The 18,413-nt window shown below is 34.9% G+C and overlaps 1 protein-coding gene across 9 annotated transcripts in view; it reads right to left on the bottom strand.

Annotated features, from left to right (window-relative positions):
• Window positions 1-18,413, bottom strand: part of Synj1 (synaptojanin 1) — an 88,510-nt gene that overhangs the window by 33,563 nt on the left and 36,534 nt on the right. For all 9 annotated transcript variants that reach the window (XM_042687195.1, XM_042687193.1, XM_042687192.1 and 6 more), the window contains exons 10-14: window positions 17,960-18,041; window positions 15,570-15,722; window positions 12,345-12,510; window positions 5,795-5,986; window positions 2,979-3,063 (exon numbers count right to left, since the gene is read on the bottom strand). In XM_042687195.1, the coding sequence (XP_042543129.1) occupies window positions 2,979-3,063; window positions 5,795-5,986; window positions 12,345-12,510; window positions 15,570-15,722; window positions 17,960-18,041 (678 nt within the window). The remainder of the gene's footprint in view (window positions 1-2,978; window positions 3,064-5,794; window positions 5,987-12,344; window positions 12,511-15,569; window positions 15,723-17,959; window positions 18,042-18,413) is intronic.

The raw sequence follows: 18,413 nt of genomic DNA on the forward strand, positions 1-18,413 counted from the left end.
TCCTGCCCAGGCTGGCTTTGAACCATGATCCTCAGGTCTCAGCCTCCTGAGTAGCTAGGATTACAGGCATGAGTCACCACGCCTGGCTAAGAAGATACTGTATTTAGAAAAAACTTTATTGTTATTATAAAGGTAATGTACAGAGGGATATCAGTTATATAAGTCAGGTAATGAATACCTTTCCTTTTGTACAGAAGAAGATATTATGCTTTTAATCTAAATTTTTTAATATACATACATTTTTATGCAGGCTTTTTTGTTTCCCATAATAAGAAAACCTCCGAATTTAGCAAAATGAAACAACATTTTAAAATCTAATCTATGACTTCTTTACAAAGTAAGTATAAGCTGATTTAGGAATAACACAGGAGGCTAATGGTAAGCTTTACTCATTGCTTTTTTAAAGGTATTCAGGATCATTCATGTACCTCTAGAGGAAACCTCTCCCCTCATTTTTCTCTTTTTCCTGACTTACAATGAATGTCTTGAAAACAATATTCTGGAAACTGGGAGCCATTGACTCACACCTGTAATTCCAGCTAATACAGAGGCTGAGATCTAAGGACAGAGATTCAATGCCAGCCTAGGCAGAAAAAGTCCATTGAACTATTAGATCCAGTTAATAAGCAAAAAACAAAATGCTGGAATGGAAGCATTTTGTGTGTGTTACAGCACAAGCCATAAGCAAAAGCATAAGGCCCTGAGTTCAAGCCCTCTGGTACACACACACACACACACACACACACACACACACACTTTTTTAAAAGAGAGATATACAAAAACAAGGTAACTGTAAACTACCCAATGTTTAATTCTACTCTTTTTCTCACTACTTCCCCCATCTTTTGTTTTTGGTAAAAGCTGGAATATTTCAGGTTATATCTAAGACACAGGCTATTTCATTCATAAATACTTCAGTATGCAGCTCCAATACAAACAGGATACTTTTGGCAGGTGTGGGGACACTTGCACTAGCAGCTCAATTCAGAGCTTCCAGATTGCTAGGCAGGCATTCTACCACTGAGCTATGACTCCAACCCAATTTTTTCCATTGGTTATTGTGTGTGTGTGTGTTTGGCTGGTGGCAGGGCCTGAACTCTGGGCCTGGTCGCCGTCCCTCAGCTCTTTAGCTCAAGGTTAGTGCTCTACCACTTGTGCCACGGCTCCACTTCCAGCTTTTTCTGCTTATGTGGTGCTGAGGAATTGAACCCAGGGCCTCATGCATCCAAGGCAAGCACTCTACCACTGAGCCATCTTCCCAGCCCCTTCTTTGGTTATTTTTGAAGTAGGGTTCTTACTCCATATTGCAACCTGGGCTGTGATCTTCCTACTTTTTTTTTCCCTGAATCGCTAGGGTAACAGGTGTCACAGTATCCAGATATTATACCTCCTTTATAGCTGAGATAACAGGCACACACTACTACTCCCAACCATTAGCTGAGATGAAGTCTCTTGAACTTCTTTGCCTACACAGGCCTCAAATTTTCAATCCTCTCATTGAGCCACTACACATGGCTACAACAGGACATTTTAATTTTTACCTAACTACAAGGCCATCATCACAGTTAAACATTAATATCATCTAAAACTGAGTTAATATTGAAACTTCCAAAATTATCTACAAAATGTCCTGCAATACTTGGTTCGGTTCTCTAAAATGGGCCAAACATGGCCGATATAACACAGTTAGTTTGTCAAGGCTCTTGAATCTCTCTCAGTCTTATTAGTCTCTCAATCCTCCTTGTAAACCTGTTTTAGTGCTATTGTTGTTGTTAAAGAAAACCAGGACATTTGCCCTTGATGTTCAATAATCCGGATTTGGTTGATGTGTCTTCCTGGTATTTTATCGCTCTATGACTGATACTCGTTTAAACTGACTGACGTAGAAACTTGATTAAGAAAGATATTTAGCTTAAGTTCAATGTTTATTTTGGCAAAAAAAAAAAAAAAAAACAACCTCTCAGCTGGTGCTGTGTACTTCCCCTAGAATCACAGGGAGAGGCTATTATCATTCAGTAAGTCTGCCATACTCCAAAGTTCCCCGATTAACCCTTCTAATATAATTAACAATCATTGCTCAAATCTATTATTTTACTAATAACTGCAAAATGTTGATTTTCTAATTTTACCATTGCATAGGCAATTGTAAGTAAGCTGTAGTTTGTCTAGACAGAACTTTTTTTTTTTGTTGGTCATGAGGCCTGAACTCTGGGCCTGGGTGCTGTCCCTCAGCTCTTCAGCTAATAGCCAATATGAGGATTAGATTCTAGAGTCAATCTTGTAGATTGTCAGTACATATAGTGAACTTTTCTAAATAACCCATACATGATGTTACAAAATCATGCAAGATTAAAAAAAATCAATGAATTTTAGTAGAGATGAGGTGTGAAACATATATAGTTTCAGATTCCTTTGAAATGAACAATTAGGACACTCATTTGTTGAGTTTTGGTATGTATTAGAGAAGAAATTATCTTAAAAAGTTAAAATATTTGCTTCTCTAACTAATTTTTAAAATTTTTGTTAACACATTTCAAAACAACACACTGCAAAATACTGCAGTGCAAATGCATGTAAGAATCCCTCTGTCTTAAGCTCAACATTAAGTACATTTCGACTCCGCAAATGTTATTGCCTTTTTTCCCTTTATTCTTCTTGGAAGTGTCATTTTTTTTTAAAAGTCATGCTAACTGTAATGGACCTATGACTGCTTTTTAAAAATAAATGTTCACAGATTTTTAGTTTTATTTATTTCTAATATAATAAAGTCAAGAGATATAACCAACATTAATAAATTCTGAATACATTTAAATGTGCAGAGATCTTCCAACCAAAAAGTTTGAGAACTGCTATTTACAGTTTAAAAAGCACTTTTCCATCTATTATCTTAACGTATTCTCATAACAATTCATTAAGCTACCCTGTCTGCCTTGTTCCTCACAGCACAATTTTCCAGTGTCACTACCTGGTTAGCTTACCTTGCATTCACAATGTTTCCAGCATTCAGCTCTACCATTTCTTCAAAACCAATTGCAAATATATCAGTTGGCTTACTTCTTTTGTCTACAATTAAGCATCCAAGAAATACCTTTAAATATAGCCTTATTCAAATGGCAACCCACCTAGTGTAACACAACACAGAACAGGATCTCATAAAATTCTTAGGGATTGTTGTTTGTATGCTTGTTTGAGACAAATCTGACTATGTAGTCCAGGCTAAACCTCAAGCTCTCCTTCCTTTACCTTCTGAGTATTGGGATTAGAGTTATGTACCACCAGGCCTGGCTCATTTTTGTTTTTAAGCTTAACCAAATTCATATTAAAAAGTAAAAACTCATGATTCACATAATATTGCTTTAAATTCAATGTCTGCTAAAAGATCTTTATAACTTGATTAAGATTAATATTTATTTATTTATACTTATTTATATTTATGTGGTCTGAACTCAAGGCTGCATGCTTACCAAGCATTTGAATTACATCTTTTGTCTGAAGACTGTTATTCTTAAAGATCCCTAAACCAGGAATCATTTAGAAGGAACTCTTGCTAAAGTTTGGACCACTGATAGCAGAGAAATAAGACACTTCTCTAAGGATAAAATTAATCAGAATTGGAAAATCAAGATCATTGGAAAGGTAAAGGAACTATTCAGAACAGGAACAAAGAATAAAGAAACTAGGAATCTATTGAAATTGAAGACACTTGAGAAGCATTTTTCACATCCAAACTTGATCTTTCAAAAATTTCTTTTTTGTTATTTCCTGGTTGGAAGAAACCCAAGAAAACGAGAAGATAATTGAGGGTTATATATGACACATCACTTTATTCCTAGCTATTCGTCCTTTCATAACTGAAAAGGACTAAAAAGAACAAAAGGTGCTCCAGATAAAGTAGGCCAGCATATTTTATAGGTTCTAAGAACTGGGAAATAATGACAAATAGCTAGAATGACTGAGCAAATACTATAGACTAATCTGAGAAATACAAAATATATATTGATTGTCATTATGTACAAGGCTCAAACCTTTGCTGTCTCATTTAATTATCATCTAATGAAACAATTTTTTGCATTGAGGCTTTGGAGAACCCAAACAACTTGCTCAAGTTCTTACATAAAATGCAGCATGATACAGAGACTTTGGATTCAGATTACCTGCGTTCACATTCTGTGTCACTGACACTATTGACTATATGACTGAGAATGTTACTTCCCTTTGTGTCTACATTCCTCTACTGCCAAATTGTAAATCCATCACTGTAACACATTTACTGTTTTGATTAAATAAACATATGTAAAGTACTTAGAATTATAGGAATAGCTATCTTGTTATTACTACTACTTTTATTACTTCTAGTTTGGATAATGTAAGTGAAAGTCACTCTTTAATTTTCCCACTTTAATGTGGGAAAATCTCAGAAAAATTCAACTGATTAAAAACAACTAAAACACCAGGTGTGGCTTACATCTGCAACTTAAGCTACTGAGGTAGCTGAAACCTGGAGGAACATGGTGTGAAGGAAGCCAGGACATACAGAAGTCTGTGAGACTCTATCTCCAATTAGCCAACAAAAGGGCTGTGTGGAGGCATGGCTTTAAATGGCAGAGCACTAGCCATGAGAAAAAAAGCCCAAGGAGCATGAGGCTTTATGTCTCAAGCCCACATACCGGCAAAAGAAAAAAGAATACTAAAAAAGAATGTGTATCTAATTTTATTTTCTACACTTCACCTAATACATAATAAAAAGTCTTAAGAAGATGGTCATAAATTCTAGAATCTAATCAAGATCATAAGGAAAATATCCTTGGCTTAATGTTTGTCTATGCCTAATAACAGCTTTTTGATAGGATAAACAAGTACTGTTAAGTTATAAAGTGCCAATAAATATTATAAGACCCACCCTGAAAAATGGGACAAACTAGAATTGAAAATAAAATTCCAGTTTTCAATTACAAAATAATTGGTTTGTGTCCACTGAAAAGAACAAAACAAAATCAGTTTCTCTTGCATGTTTGGCTGCCTTACATATATTTTCCTTTTTGTGATAGTCCTGGGGCTTAAACTCAGGGCTTGGGCACTGGGGCACTGTCCCTGAGCTTCTTTTGCTCAAGGCTAGCATTCTACCACTTGAGCCACAGAACCACTTCTGGATTTTTCTGTTTATGTGGTAACTGAGGAATCCAACCTAGGGCTTCGTGCATGCTAGGCAAGTACTCTACCACTAAGCACACTCCCAGCCCACATATTTTTTTTTCTTTTAATAAGTTTTTTTATTGTGAAAATACTGTAAAGAGGGGTTACAATTACATGAGCAAGGTAATGAGTACATTTCTTATCAAGCATTGTGGCCGCCTCCTTTGTTTTTCCCCTACCATCCCTTCCTTCCCATCTCTACAACTACACTCCCTCCCCACCCTAAATTGTAAAGTTTGTTTTTCGACATAGCGTCTTGTACATCTCATTGTTGCAATTGGTCCACCTGTATCTCTATTTAAACAATTTGTTTATTCCCTTCCACTCCCCAAATATACCAACATCAAATACAGTGAAAATATATCCACATATTTTTTCTTAACTCTAAAAATCATCTAAGATTTTTTTCACTATTATTGAAAAAAAAAGAGAACTAGGAATAAAAAAAGAGATAAAGCTTTTAATGGGTTTAATGTATAGAAATGTTGGCTTTAAAGATATAAAAGAAGCCTAAGTGTCTTTAATAAATTAATGCATATTATGAAGTACTTGTTCCACAGTCAGTCAGAATTTAGTTAAACCCATATTATGAAAAGCCAACCTTGAAATTCTTGGATGCCAGCTAACTTGGGTGCATCAAGAAGCCAGTCCGTGAGTGTCTGATTTTTAAAAGCTATGCTGCGAAACTGCTTTCCACCATTCACATTCCAGGTTCCAACACATACTCGAATTTTCTTGGGCTTTGAATACTTGTAGAAGTTCTCACACATGCTCTTTAGTACTTTTGAAGATGCTAATCAAAAACAAGACACAACAGAATTTTAGTGACATTAAACCATTTATAGAAGTTGATCTTTATAACTGAGAGTTATAATAAAGAACATCATCACAAGCACAAACAAGATACATGCACAGGCACAAGAAAAAAAAGACCAGTCTTGAGTGCAAAGCCCAGAATGAGGCACCTAGCCAACACAGGTTTTTAAAACAGGCCACAAAATTATATATATAGCAATGTAAAAAAATTACATATTTAATGCAGTATACATGCAGAACAAACAGTTCTGTTTCAGTGAAATGGTATGCCATTTTATGATGTACAAAACAAAACCCATACATTTTTAGGAATATAGCAACTGACTTTCATTCAACTTTTATTTAAAATAAATATAAATAAAAAATTTATTTTTTTCCCAAGCAAAAACATTTAACAAGTACATTTACAATCTTTACTACTAACAGGTGGTCTTGATGAATAATGGATCCCTGACCCCCCCCCCCAAAATACACACATATATATATACATATATTTATTTATTTAGCCTCATATGTGTATGTGTGTATATATGTATGTATATATGTACACACACACACACACACACACACACACACTGAGGAAGAAAATGAAATGTCTGAAAGTGAAATTGCTACTAAATGCTTCTCATCTCACTCAGGTAGAAGCCAGAGTCCTTAAACATTGTTAACAGGTCATACCTAAGATCTTGCCATTTTGCCCTCATCTGTGTGTTCCACCTAGTTACTGTCCTCCCTGTTGTCTTGTTTTTTGTTTAAAAAGAGATCACAGCCTGTTCCTACCACAGAACACACTGCACTGGGTTGCTCTCATAGTATGTAACACTCTTCATTCATCTCCTTTGGATCTTTACTTTTTTGGGGGGGGGAGGGGAGTCCGGTTGTGGGGCCTGAACTCTGGGCCTGGGCATTGTCCCTCAGCTCTTCAGCTCAAGGTTAGCATTCTACCACTTGAGCCACAGTGCCACTTCCGGCTTTTTTCTTTTTTGCTTATGTGGTGCTGAGGAATCGAACCCAGGGCCTCATGCATGCAAGGCAAGCGCTCTACCACTGAGCCACCTTCCCAAACCCTGGATCTTTACCTTTAAGTGAGGCCTTCCCTTTCTATTTCATTTAAAATTTCTCCCTGCCCTTAATCTTCTATTCTCTGCCCCTCCCTGCTAATTTTTGCTACTGTATTTACAATTACAGACTACTATCTCTAACCTAAAATCTGAAAATCTGAAACAACATTTTTTGAGTGCCAACACAATGCTCAAAAATTTGATTATCAAACTATCAGATTAGAGATGCTCAGAAGTAAAATCTCTGAAAATATTCCAAAATGTGAAAAACAAATCTGCATTACTATTGGTTACAGAAATTTCAAGTAATTAATACTCATCTATCCTGTAACCATTCTTTTCATGAGAAGCTCTCTGAAGGTAGAAATGCCCCATTTCCAGTAACAAAGAGTGCCTAGGACAGAAAGTCCTCAATACATAACTATTAAATAATGTTCATGCATTTTGAATTCTCAGTCTCTCTCCTGCCTTTTTTGTTTGCCACATATCTTTCTGCCTTCTAAGCCATATTCTATTTGCCTTAAATTCTTGGCACTTATAAGTGAGCCAGTGGCTCACAACTGTAATCCTAGTTCCTTAGGAGGCTGAGATCTGAGGATCACTGCTCAAAGCCAGGAAAGCCCTTGAGACTCTTAACTCGAATAAACTAGTCAAAATGGAAGTGACATTGTGGCTTAAGTGGTAGAGCACTAGCCTTGAGATCAGAGGCTCAAGGACAGAGGCGAATAGAACCTTAACAGGAATTCAGGTTAAAGACAAAATTAATTTCAAGTTAACTGATAAGAAGAAAATTAAATCAAAACTATTTTAACCTCCTATCATGTATCATATTTTATTCTGGTATTACTTTATAATACCAATAGTCTCCAGAGGAAAAGAGTGGAAAAGGTAAATGACATGTCACTATTTTGAAGATAATTTTGATTTGTGGACTACCTACAGGAACTGTGGATTTGGATGATAGTCATTTCCCCAGTGGTTCCAAGAGCAAGCATGCAGATTTTTTTTTTTTTTTTTTTTTTGCCAGTTGTAGGGCCTGAACTCTGGGCCAGGGCGCTGTCCCTGAGCTCTTTAGCTCAAGGCTAGTCCTCTACCACTTGGGCCACAAACACTACTTCTGGCTTTTTCTGCTTATGTGGTGCTGAGTAATTGAACCCGGGGCCTCATGCATGCAAGGCAAGCACTCTACCACTGAGCCACCTTCCCAGCCCATGCATGCAGATTCTTAACCCTCTTACTATCTGATATGATTATTTTCTACTAGGTGGTAATCAAAGTAGATTATTTGCCCATCACTTTTTGTTGATAGGATTAACTATAATTAGAAAAACCTCAGTTTTATTACTATAGTTTATCATTGGTCTTTTTAAAATTTTTGTTTATTTATTTTTTTGCTTGGTGTTCTTCCTGGGGCTTAAACTCAGGGCCTGGGCACTGTTCCTGAGATTTTTTTGCTCAAGATTGCTACTCTACCACTTGAGCCACAGCTCCACTTCTGAATTTTTTGTGGTTAACTGGAGATAAGAGACTCTAGGCCTTCCCTATCTGGGCTGGCTTAAACCATGATCCTCCTATCTCAGCCTCTTAAATAGCTAGGATTACAGCACTGATCCACTGGCTCCTGGCTTATCACTGGTCTTTATAATTAAAGTCATTATCATGTTACTATCATGGAAACAGACTTTTAATGAACACATGGCTTAAAATATTCAGAGGACAATAAAAAGTGTGAACAAAAGTTTCCTACTTTTAAATCAGTAAAGTCAAATCAGTCTTTCAATGAAATTAGAAGGCAAAAAATATAAACCTACTTTGTTCATAACAACTGCCTGATAGTGCTTAAAGATATGAATTTGTGCCCACAAAACATGTTCATCTCTAAATACAGCCTAATTTCAGAAAGCTGTGTTCATTACATAACTTCAAAACATTAGTAATTCCTTTCCACCTTTCTCAAGCAATAACCACCCAGCTTCTCAAAAGCTTTAGATCAATAACTAGGCAAAATTATCAATTAATGCCAAATCTTAAGAACGGGAGAAACTCAGCTAAGTTTCTGGCAAGTTTTCCTTCTTTTTATTTTTTTATTTGTCATAGATTTATCTTTAAAGCTAGATCATCAATCTAGTCCAAGAAAGAGCCCGATGAATAAGTAGTGAAGAAAGATAATAACTATTATATATAATTATTCTGCCTTTGTTGGCAATATTGGTGAAGTTTAAAATTACAAGATTCAGGTCACATTTAAGTCTAAGTCTGCAGCTACAGGAAACTGGTCATCTACGATGTAAAAGAATGAGATAAGGCCTTCTCAAATACTTCATGGGCATTACAGATTTAAGTATTCATAAATGGCACAGAGACAGTACTCCTTTTTTTTTTTTTTTTTGGTCGGTTGTGGGGCTTGGGCGCAGTCCCTGCGCTCTACGGCTTGAGCCACAGCGCCACTTATGGTTTTCTGTTTATTGGAGATAAAGTCTCATGGACTTTCCTGCCCAGGCTGGCTTTGAACTACTATCCTCAGATCTCAGCCTCCTGAGTAGCTAGGATTACAGGTGTGAGCCACCGGAGCTGGCTCGAGACAGTACTCAAATTAATCCAGTAGTCACATCTGATTTTTTTTCCAATAGCCTTATAATAAGGTATTAACACTAATAATGCTTGTTTGAGATACAAAAGTAAAATTAAAACTAGCTGAATTATCTTAAATTAGAACTAAGCTTTTGATGCAAAACAAAAATATTGTATATTCCTTTCTGAATGAAATAAGTTGCAAAAACTTAATTTTTTTTTTGCCAAATTAAAATAGCAATTAACCCTGTTAGATTCTGAGGAAAAATGAGAAAGTTTCAAAGCATCTATCTTTGTGTAACACAAAGAAAGGACTTTTTATTTTCTTATTTTCTATACTGTACCTGACTGTAATGTCTGCTCAGAAACTACGGATGCATCAAGAAGAAAACAAAGAATCATTAGTAAAACAAGTTACAGTTCAAATCTAGAGCATAATGACAAAACATTATGAGATGGCCTCAGTTGAAGTCAATCTGATGACCTGATTCCTTTCTGTTGGTTATAGACCCACCAAGAATTACAACCAAAATACCAATGACTGATAGAAACCCTCTGAAGCTAAGGAAATCCTATGTGACTGGGTGATACTCACCATTTCACAATCAGAAGGTTATACCCTTGCTCTTTCAGCTGCTCCTGTGTATATGTGGGTGTTCTGGCACATGTGTTTGACTGAGACTATGAGTGTGAAAATGTAAAAGGCTGAAAGACACTGAAGATATGGAGAGTGTGATCTTATGATGTACCTTTTAGTACTTCTGAGACTCACCTATTAAGACATACAGTTTAGCTATGACAAGATATACACATTCTAAAAATATCACTGCACTATGCAAAACTGCTATAAATTCCCATAGCCATGGGGCTTATGGGAAAAATGGGGTTGAAACTTGACAGTGACACACCAAAAATAAAATCAGCATAGTACCATGCATGTTAAGTTGTTATAAAATGCATGAATACTTATAAGGCACTTCATCTTGAAAAAAACATGAAGTTGGCTTGGAGAAATGGGCACCAGAATGGTTTAACTGGGAATAATGGAAGAAGGGCTATTGGAAAATGGATGGAAAGCTGAAACATCAGGTTTGGATGGGTATGGCTCATAACACACATAGTGAACTGGGGTAGGAAAGACATCTAAGGTCTGTGCTTATGTGTACATGCATTTTATATGCTTGTACCCATTTTGGATCTGTTGGACAGTTTTCTGCATTTACCTAATGTTGCTTGCCAATGAAATCACACATAACCTCATGCAAATTTGGCATCATACTCAAATCATTCCCTTATATATCACCCATGTTGGAACAAATTTACAGTTTCAAAACAAGTGTTTTAGCAGAACTGATTTTGCTTCTTTTTAAAGATGGTATCTTGATATTCAGCAGAGACTGGCCTCAAACTCATCTTGCTTCAGCCTCCTGGCACTATAGGCATGAACCACCAAGTCCAGCTGACTACTTTTTAAAAGGCATATGTTACATATAGTAAAGTGTGCAGGAAACTGAAAACTTGATGCTCAAATTTGGGAATAACTCAGGTTCTTTGTTTCTCTTCTTTCCTTCAACCACTTACTTTCAATTGTTGCTTAATAATGCCTCCACATCAAAGTAGGCATAGGTGGAAAGAGGTGACAAAACACAAATCAGTCAATCTCTACAGTTTTAGAAGCCAGGAAGAAAGCCTGAAGTTGAAAGTAGTAGCTAAGATGAGATTTTCTTTTTTGTTTTAAGAGTTTGGCGAGGCCCCAGTTCCCCTTACATCCCTGAGGAGCTGGTTGTAATGGGCTACCTTCAGCAAGCCATGTGGAATTCTGAAAGAGCCCATGATCATCTACCTACTCAAGTAATTACCCGACAGGGCATTTCTCAATGTAGGAACAATTTTCTTCTGGGGAGCAACTGAGGGTTTCATTTAGGGGAACAGGAAAAAAAAAGTTCACAGTGCTATAAAATAATAATGGAAAAGAAGTGGAACTAAGAAAGTCTAATTTTGTCAATTATATTTCAATAAACTGGGTGGGGAAAGGAAGTCTAATAAATTGTCTACAATGAATGCCAAGTTTTCCCATAATAATATTATTATATGCTTCTTGACATAAGTTCAAATTCTTCTGATTTTAGTAGAAGATTACAATAAAAAATAAAAAGTTATCTTGAAAGCTATATATTTATATTTAATATCAAAACTGGTAATAGCAATTAGTAAGCACTATTTTAAATCACTAATATGATTTAAACACTCAAACAGTAACTATTAAAAGACTACATTAAAGAAACTTTTATTGTTATTTCAGAAAAATAACTATAGTTAAGGGTTTTTTTCAATAGAACATTTAAAAATACAATTAAATTGTTGAATGTTATTAAGAGTCAGCTGCATATATAGGAAATTCTGCCTTGGATAAAGTTAGTAATAGTTAAATCTTAATCCCTCTATCATAATATCTAAGTATAAATAATCTAGAGAAAAAAATAGCAAGTGTATGGCTAAAGAATACCATTGATTAATATAAACAAATGAGGCAAACTTCTTTTGGAGAATTTTTAAAATTCACCTGTATAGAAATTCTTTCCAAAACTACTTTAATCAACTACAATTAATTGTATAAACAAGTTTACACTTACTTGTTGGACTTTATGAAAAAATAAAAATAGCATAAGTAAAATAATTATAATGTAAAATAATTATGCATACCACGCAAACTTCCAGTAGTCAAAAGTGCCCGAGCTTTGTCAGCTAAATCACTATTTAGAGTATTGCCCAGGAGCAAAACATCAATGGCCTCTTGCTTGGAGCTGTCAAAGAAATTATTCTGAATTGTTCTGGTGACAGAACGCGCACCATCTTTTAACTTTCCAGCCTGTTGAGGGAAAAGTAGTATGGGCTTTCATTCTAAATATCATTAATTTAACTCAATAGTCATTTTGGAACATTCAGTTGGTTTATATAATGTCAGTATAAAAAGGACCTGATCATTATATTTTGAATGCATAACCAGTATATTAAAATACCACTATTAGTGGTCTACCCCTGTAGTTCTAGCTATTCAGGAGGCTGAGATCTTTGGATTACAGTTCAAAGCCAACCCAGGCAAAAAAGTCTTGGTGAGACTCTTATCTCAAATTAGCCACCCCCAAATGGGAAGAGGCATACTGTGGCAGCTCAAAGTATAGAATGCTAGCCTTGAGCAAAAGAGCTCAGGGACATTGCCCAGGCCTGAGTTGAAGTCCCACAACTAAAAAAACAAAACAAAATGAAACAAACAAAAGGCCACTATTTTCTTTACTATTTGATGACCACTTCTCCACAAACAAATGAAAAGTCTAAGGTGCCTCAACCTCATACAGTGATATGTAGGGCAGTAAGTGTTTAAACTTGTCTATAATCAAGTCACAGAAATGTATTAATTTAAAAGAAAGAAAGTTCTTTTCACATAGTAGGAGAGACAGAACTTAAGGATGACATATTAAATATGTACACTGAGAAAAACTGCAAATTACTTTTTTTTGGTCAGTCCTGGGGCTTGAACTCTGGGCCTGGACTCTGTCCCTGAGCTTTTCAGCTCAAGGCAAGTGCTTCCTGCCCGGGCTTGCTTTGAACCATGATCCTTAGATCTCAGCCTCCTGAGTAGTAGGATTATAGGCGTGAGCCACTGGCACCTGGCTTGCAAATTACTTTGATAGTAGAAAATAATTACTACTAAAAATGAAACTGAATCTTTTATTGAAGGATTAGCATTTTAAAAAGTTAATAAATAATTATATTTATTCCTAGAGTGAATTTACTGTAACTTCTGGTGAGCACATATTTCATGTAGGTATTGAGTTGTCGCAAAAAGCATTTTTTAAATCTTATATATTATTGTCAATAAAACACTCTTGCCTTTAAAAAATAACTTTAGCTTACAAATTTCAAGTTTTGTAAATATTATTTCTGAAAGAAATGATAGTACTTAAGAGAATTTTTTTTTGCAGAATGAAGAGGCAATTTTCCTAAGTGCCACTAACTGCCATCATAATCTGGCATTAAAATATTATTTCCTTCCCTAGGACATTATACAAAAAGACATTACTGAAAAAACACTCACCATTCACATTATCAGGCAATTAATCAAAAGGAATCCAGAGAAAGGAAAAGAAAGAGCAGTTAAGATGTTAGATTTGAGCTCAATTCAGAGTAGCATACTTTATAAAGATTTTCATATCAATATATTATGTTAAAGCTAAAAGACTACTGAAAATATATGTAACCTCTACATATATTGTCATAGTCATGGTAGAAACAAAAAGGCAGAAGAATATAAAAGAATAATTTAAGCTATAATTGTAGAGAATCAGCTTTTAATAGTAAGAGTTATATTTTTTATTTTAAAAGAACAAATGAAAATTTAACAATTTTAGGTTTTAAAAGGCAGGCAGTATTTAAAACCTAAATACATATAAAAATCAACACAGAGGGAGTGGATGGGAGAGAAGAGGGAATAGCTTACATTAAGCAAAAGAAAAGAAATGTATGTATCACCCAATATGGAAGAAATAGTTGGTATTGTCAAAGCTCACAGAATTCACAAACATTATAAACCATGATAATGACAATTTGCCTTTTGAAGGTTAAAATGCGTTTGTGACTTTAAGTATTACTATATCACAATACTGTGAAATTTGTGAAATTTATGTAATCATTTAACCTAAATAAAAATCATTTAATAATTTAAAAATTAAATAAATAAAATAAAAATCAACACAAATGATGAGCTGAACAAAAAGCATTTCACATAAGGCCAATCCCTCTGGGTGGAGGCAGGGCATGCCATGAGATGCAGAAAAACAGGGGGATCTGGAAACTGAAAGAAACCTTGGAGATAAAAAATGGTGTCTTTACAGAGTTTCAGCTGCTAGGCTGAAGAAGCTAAATGATAACTATAAAGGGGGTGGTGGTGGTGGTGGTGCTAAATTTCTCGTTTGTATTCCTGAAATAATTTGAGGAACTGTATAGATTTTAGGCTGTTAATAAATTCAAGTGAGGCTGGGATCGATTAAAAAGTTAAATAATATTAAAGTTTATAAAATAATAATAATTTTTAAAAATCCCAAATGCTGTTCCAAAATCCCATAGAAAGGACAATTAGCAGAGGGGAAGGTAGTCTACAGATAATACCAGCAATTAAGAAATAATGGTGAGACTTGGAATTATAATTAAATAGCTCATACTTTGATACAGTTTGATAGCCTCCTTTTCAAAATAAAATAAGTAAAAGATACAATTAATCCCTACTAATCCTGGGTTCATAGTTACTGAATAGATTGTTGATGTCTAGACCTTTCCATCTAGCATCTTGGGCAAAAGAGCTCAGGGACAGCACCCAGGCCTGAGTTCAAGTCCCACAACCAAAAAACCAAATCAAAGGCCACTATTTTCTTTACTATTTGGTGACCACTTCTCCACAAAGAAATGAAAAGACTAAGGTGTCACAACTTCATCCAATGATATCTAGGGCATCTGCCACACACCTATTAAGCAGCAAGCACTGATCCACTGCGTTAGACACAAAGCCAAATGATACAGAACATTTTATTACAATTATGGTAAAAGAAAAGCATATTAATGACTATAAACAACTTAAAACTAAAAGATACAACAGAAAACAATGAGAAATAATCAACATATACACACAAATATACAGTGTCTTGCTACATGACTATATATGTCATACCTAACAAAACATCTGCATTACATTTAATCTATAATACCTTTGCAGAAGAAAGTATCAAAGAAGGTAAAAAAGCAAAAATGACACAATTCTAAACTAGATATTTAACTTGAAAAGTTTATCTGTTTTTTTAAAAAGACAATCTTAAAGCATTCTTTAGAGAATAAAAAAAAAGAACTTTGATAATGTTATGATAGGTCTAGATGTACCTTAGCCTTCCCTTCAAGAGCTCCAGTTCCTGCATATATCTTACTGATTGAGTCACCATTCACAGACCACATGGACCTGAAAACCTCTTGAAATCGAGTCACCAGTTGAGGCTTTTCAGCTAAGCCAAGAGCTTCCAGCTGTTTAGCTAGCATCTAAAGCAACAAACGAGAAACATTTATAAATGTAATAATACATTATAACTTTCAAAAACTACTATAATCAAATTGAAAATTTAAACTTTGAAAACAGCAACAGTTTATTGATCTGTTACCTCTCACCCACTTCAATGTAAAGCATCTGAAAAAACTACAAATAACTTTTTACTCGTATAAATAAGAATTTCTTTCTGATTAAATGTTAAAACCAATCTTACGGAGCCAGGCATTGTTGGCTCACACTTATAATCCTACCTACTCAGGAGGATCGAGGTTGAGATTGAGGTGCTTGAGACGTTTATCTCCAATTAGCCAGCAAAAAGCCAAAAGTAGAAGTGTGGCTCCAATGGTAGAGTGCCAGCTGTGAGCAAGAATGCAAGGCCCTAAGTTCAAACCCCACTACCAGCAAAAATAAAATAAAGTAAATCGTACAGTATCCTCTAAATCAGAGGATCTAATTAAGCAACAGCATGCACTAGAACAAAGAAAAATAGCTAAATACATGTGAATAAATAAGTTTAATTTTTTCTTTTGCATTTGTAATGTTGCATAATCGATGTCAAGTAAAATAAAATTTAATAATATAGCTCACTAAAGTTAAGACAGCTTTTAAGATGTAAAATCTATAGTGGTAATGTAAATAAAAGAGAGCTGCATGTAAGAGGAGAACCAATATGCAAAGAGTTTGAGGACTTTTGAGCTATCATTTTTTACCATCTCGGATATCAATAAAAGCATTCAAAACAGTTACTAATCTCTACTCTGTGAATTCTAGCATTCAAAGCATTGCACAATCCTTACCCCATCTGTTTCCCTTACTTAGAATTCAATAATACTTTTTGTGTCCTGAATTTTTTTGTGGGTATACTGGTCTGAGGCTTGAACTCTGGGCTTGGGCGCTGTCCCTGAATCTTTCTGCTCAATCTTTGGTGCTCTACCACAAGCCACAGCTCTACTTTTAGTTTTTTTGGTGATTAGTCAGAAATAAGAGTCTCATGGACTTTCCTGCCCAGGCTGGCTTTGAACTGAGATCCTCAGACCTCAGCCTCCTGAGGTGGTTGTAGTAGAGTGGGTGCCCACTCTATTACACTTTTACTTAACTCCTTCCCATTTCTGGTTTCTTTTTTTTTTTTTCTGTGAAATATGCAATTATCCATCATTACAGAAAAATCACAGAATACATAAGAATACAAAAAATTCTACATACACTTATTACCTAGAGATTTATACTATAGTTGTTCTTTGTTAGCATAGAGAATTAAACAAAATAAGCCCCCAGGACCTCCTTTATTATTCCTTCTTCAAGGAAGTGGACAAAACCAACCTTGCCTCATTATTAGTTTGATTGCCTATTACTATGCTAGGAATAGCATAGACTCTCTACCAGTAGTACAGAGTCAGCTAAGACACATCCTGACAAATAACATCTGCTTTATTTTCAGCTATAAATTTAAAATAAGCTTATGCTGAATCCATGCAAATGTACTAGGTCACTTAAAACCACAAATTGAAACAAAATTGAGCCGGTAAAAGCTCTACTTTTTCTATTTTCTCCTTTTTTCTACTTTTCATCCATTTACATTTTCTAAATTAATCATAATGAAAAGCCATAAGTAAAATTTATTTAGTTACATAAAAAGTACATTTTATACATAGTATTTCACTTTTGAGATAGAAAAGATGTTAAGCTGGAGAGCAAGATAAATGCTTAATTTAAGTTCACTAACTAAAGGAAAAAAAGTTACTCATTATTCTTCTTTTTACAGTACTTCACAACCAACAAAGATCTTATGGAATTAAATGAAGATCTACCATAGACTTATGATCCTATCTTGCATAACAGGGAAGACATGGGAAAGCTCAGCATTGAGAGATGCTGTGGTCAAATGGTTCAGACTGTCTATATTAGACTGATTTTAATAGGTACATGGTAAAGAAGAAAAACTTTGAAACAAGACCTTTATATAAAGTTGAATCTCAGGTACTTTCATTTTCATCATGTCATTTCCATCTCTTGCTGGTTTTTTATCTTGTAGCTACTGGTTTAAAAATGCTGGACTTTTAAATCAATTTGTTACTGTCAAAAGTATAATCCTACAAAACTGCATGAGACAATGGACCCTACCTATCCTAAAATAACATCTTAAAAGACAAAACAGAAAAATCACAATTATTACCAAAACACTCAAAGGGGCATATACGGTAAGGCACATATATTATAACTTATTTTTTACCTCTAAGCCAAGGAATGCCTGTACGCTATTGGTTCTATCAAGACAATCCAAGCAGTTAGTTCTCACTGTACCACTCTGGCATCTGTAACAAGTTCAATAAAGTTACAAGGCTAATTTGCATAAAACAAAAACAAAAACAGAATGACTGAGAATTTGGCACTACTTTTCCCCTCTAACTTTTGGCTACCACAACTTTCAAGATACAACAAGGGTAAATTATGCTGTGAACATCCATATATTCACCACCTAGATTCTTTATCACTTAATGTTTTGCCATGTATTCTTTATCACACATCTATCACATACTTATTTTTAACTAGGCCCTTAGAAGCTAAATATATGTTCAGGTTAATAACAGGTTCACTGGAGACATAAGACAAGTATTTAAAAACCTAAAAATCTTCTATTTTATTTACTGTCCTATAAAATTGCTAACACTGATACAAAATGAAAT

The sequence above is a fragment of the Dipodomys spectabilis genome, unplaced genomic scaffold, assembly GCF_019054845.1.
Source record: "Dipodomys spectabilis isolate Male_0828 unplaced genomic scaffold, ASM1905484v1 ptg000107l, whole genome shotgun sequence".
Lineage (NCBI taxonomy): Eukaryota > Metazoa > Chordata > Mammalia > Rodentia > Heteromyidae > Dipodomys > Dipodomys spectabilis.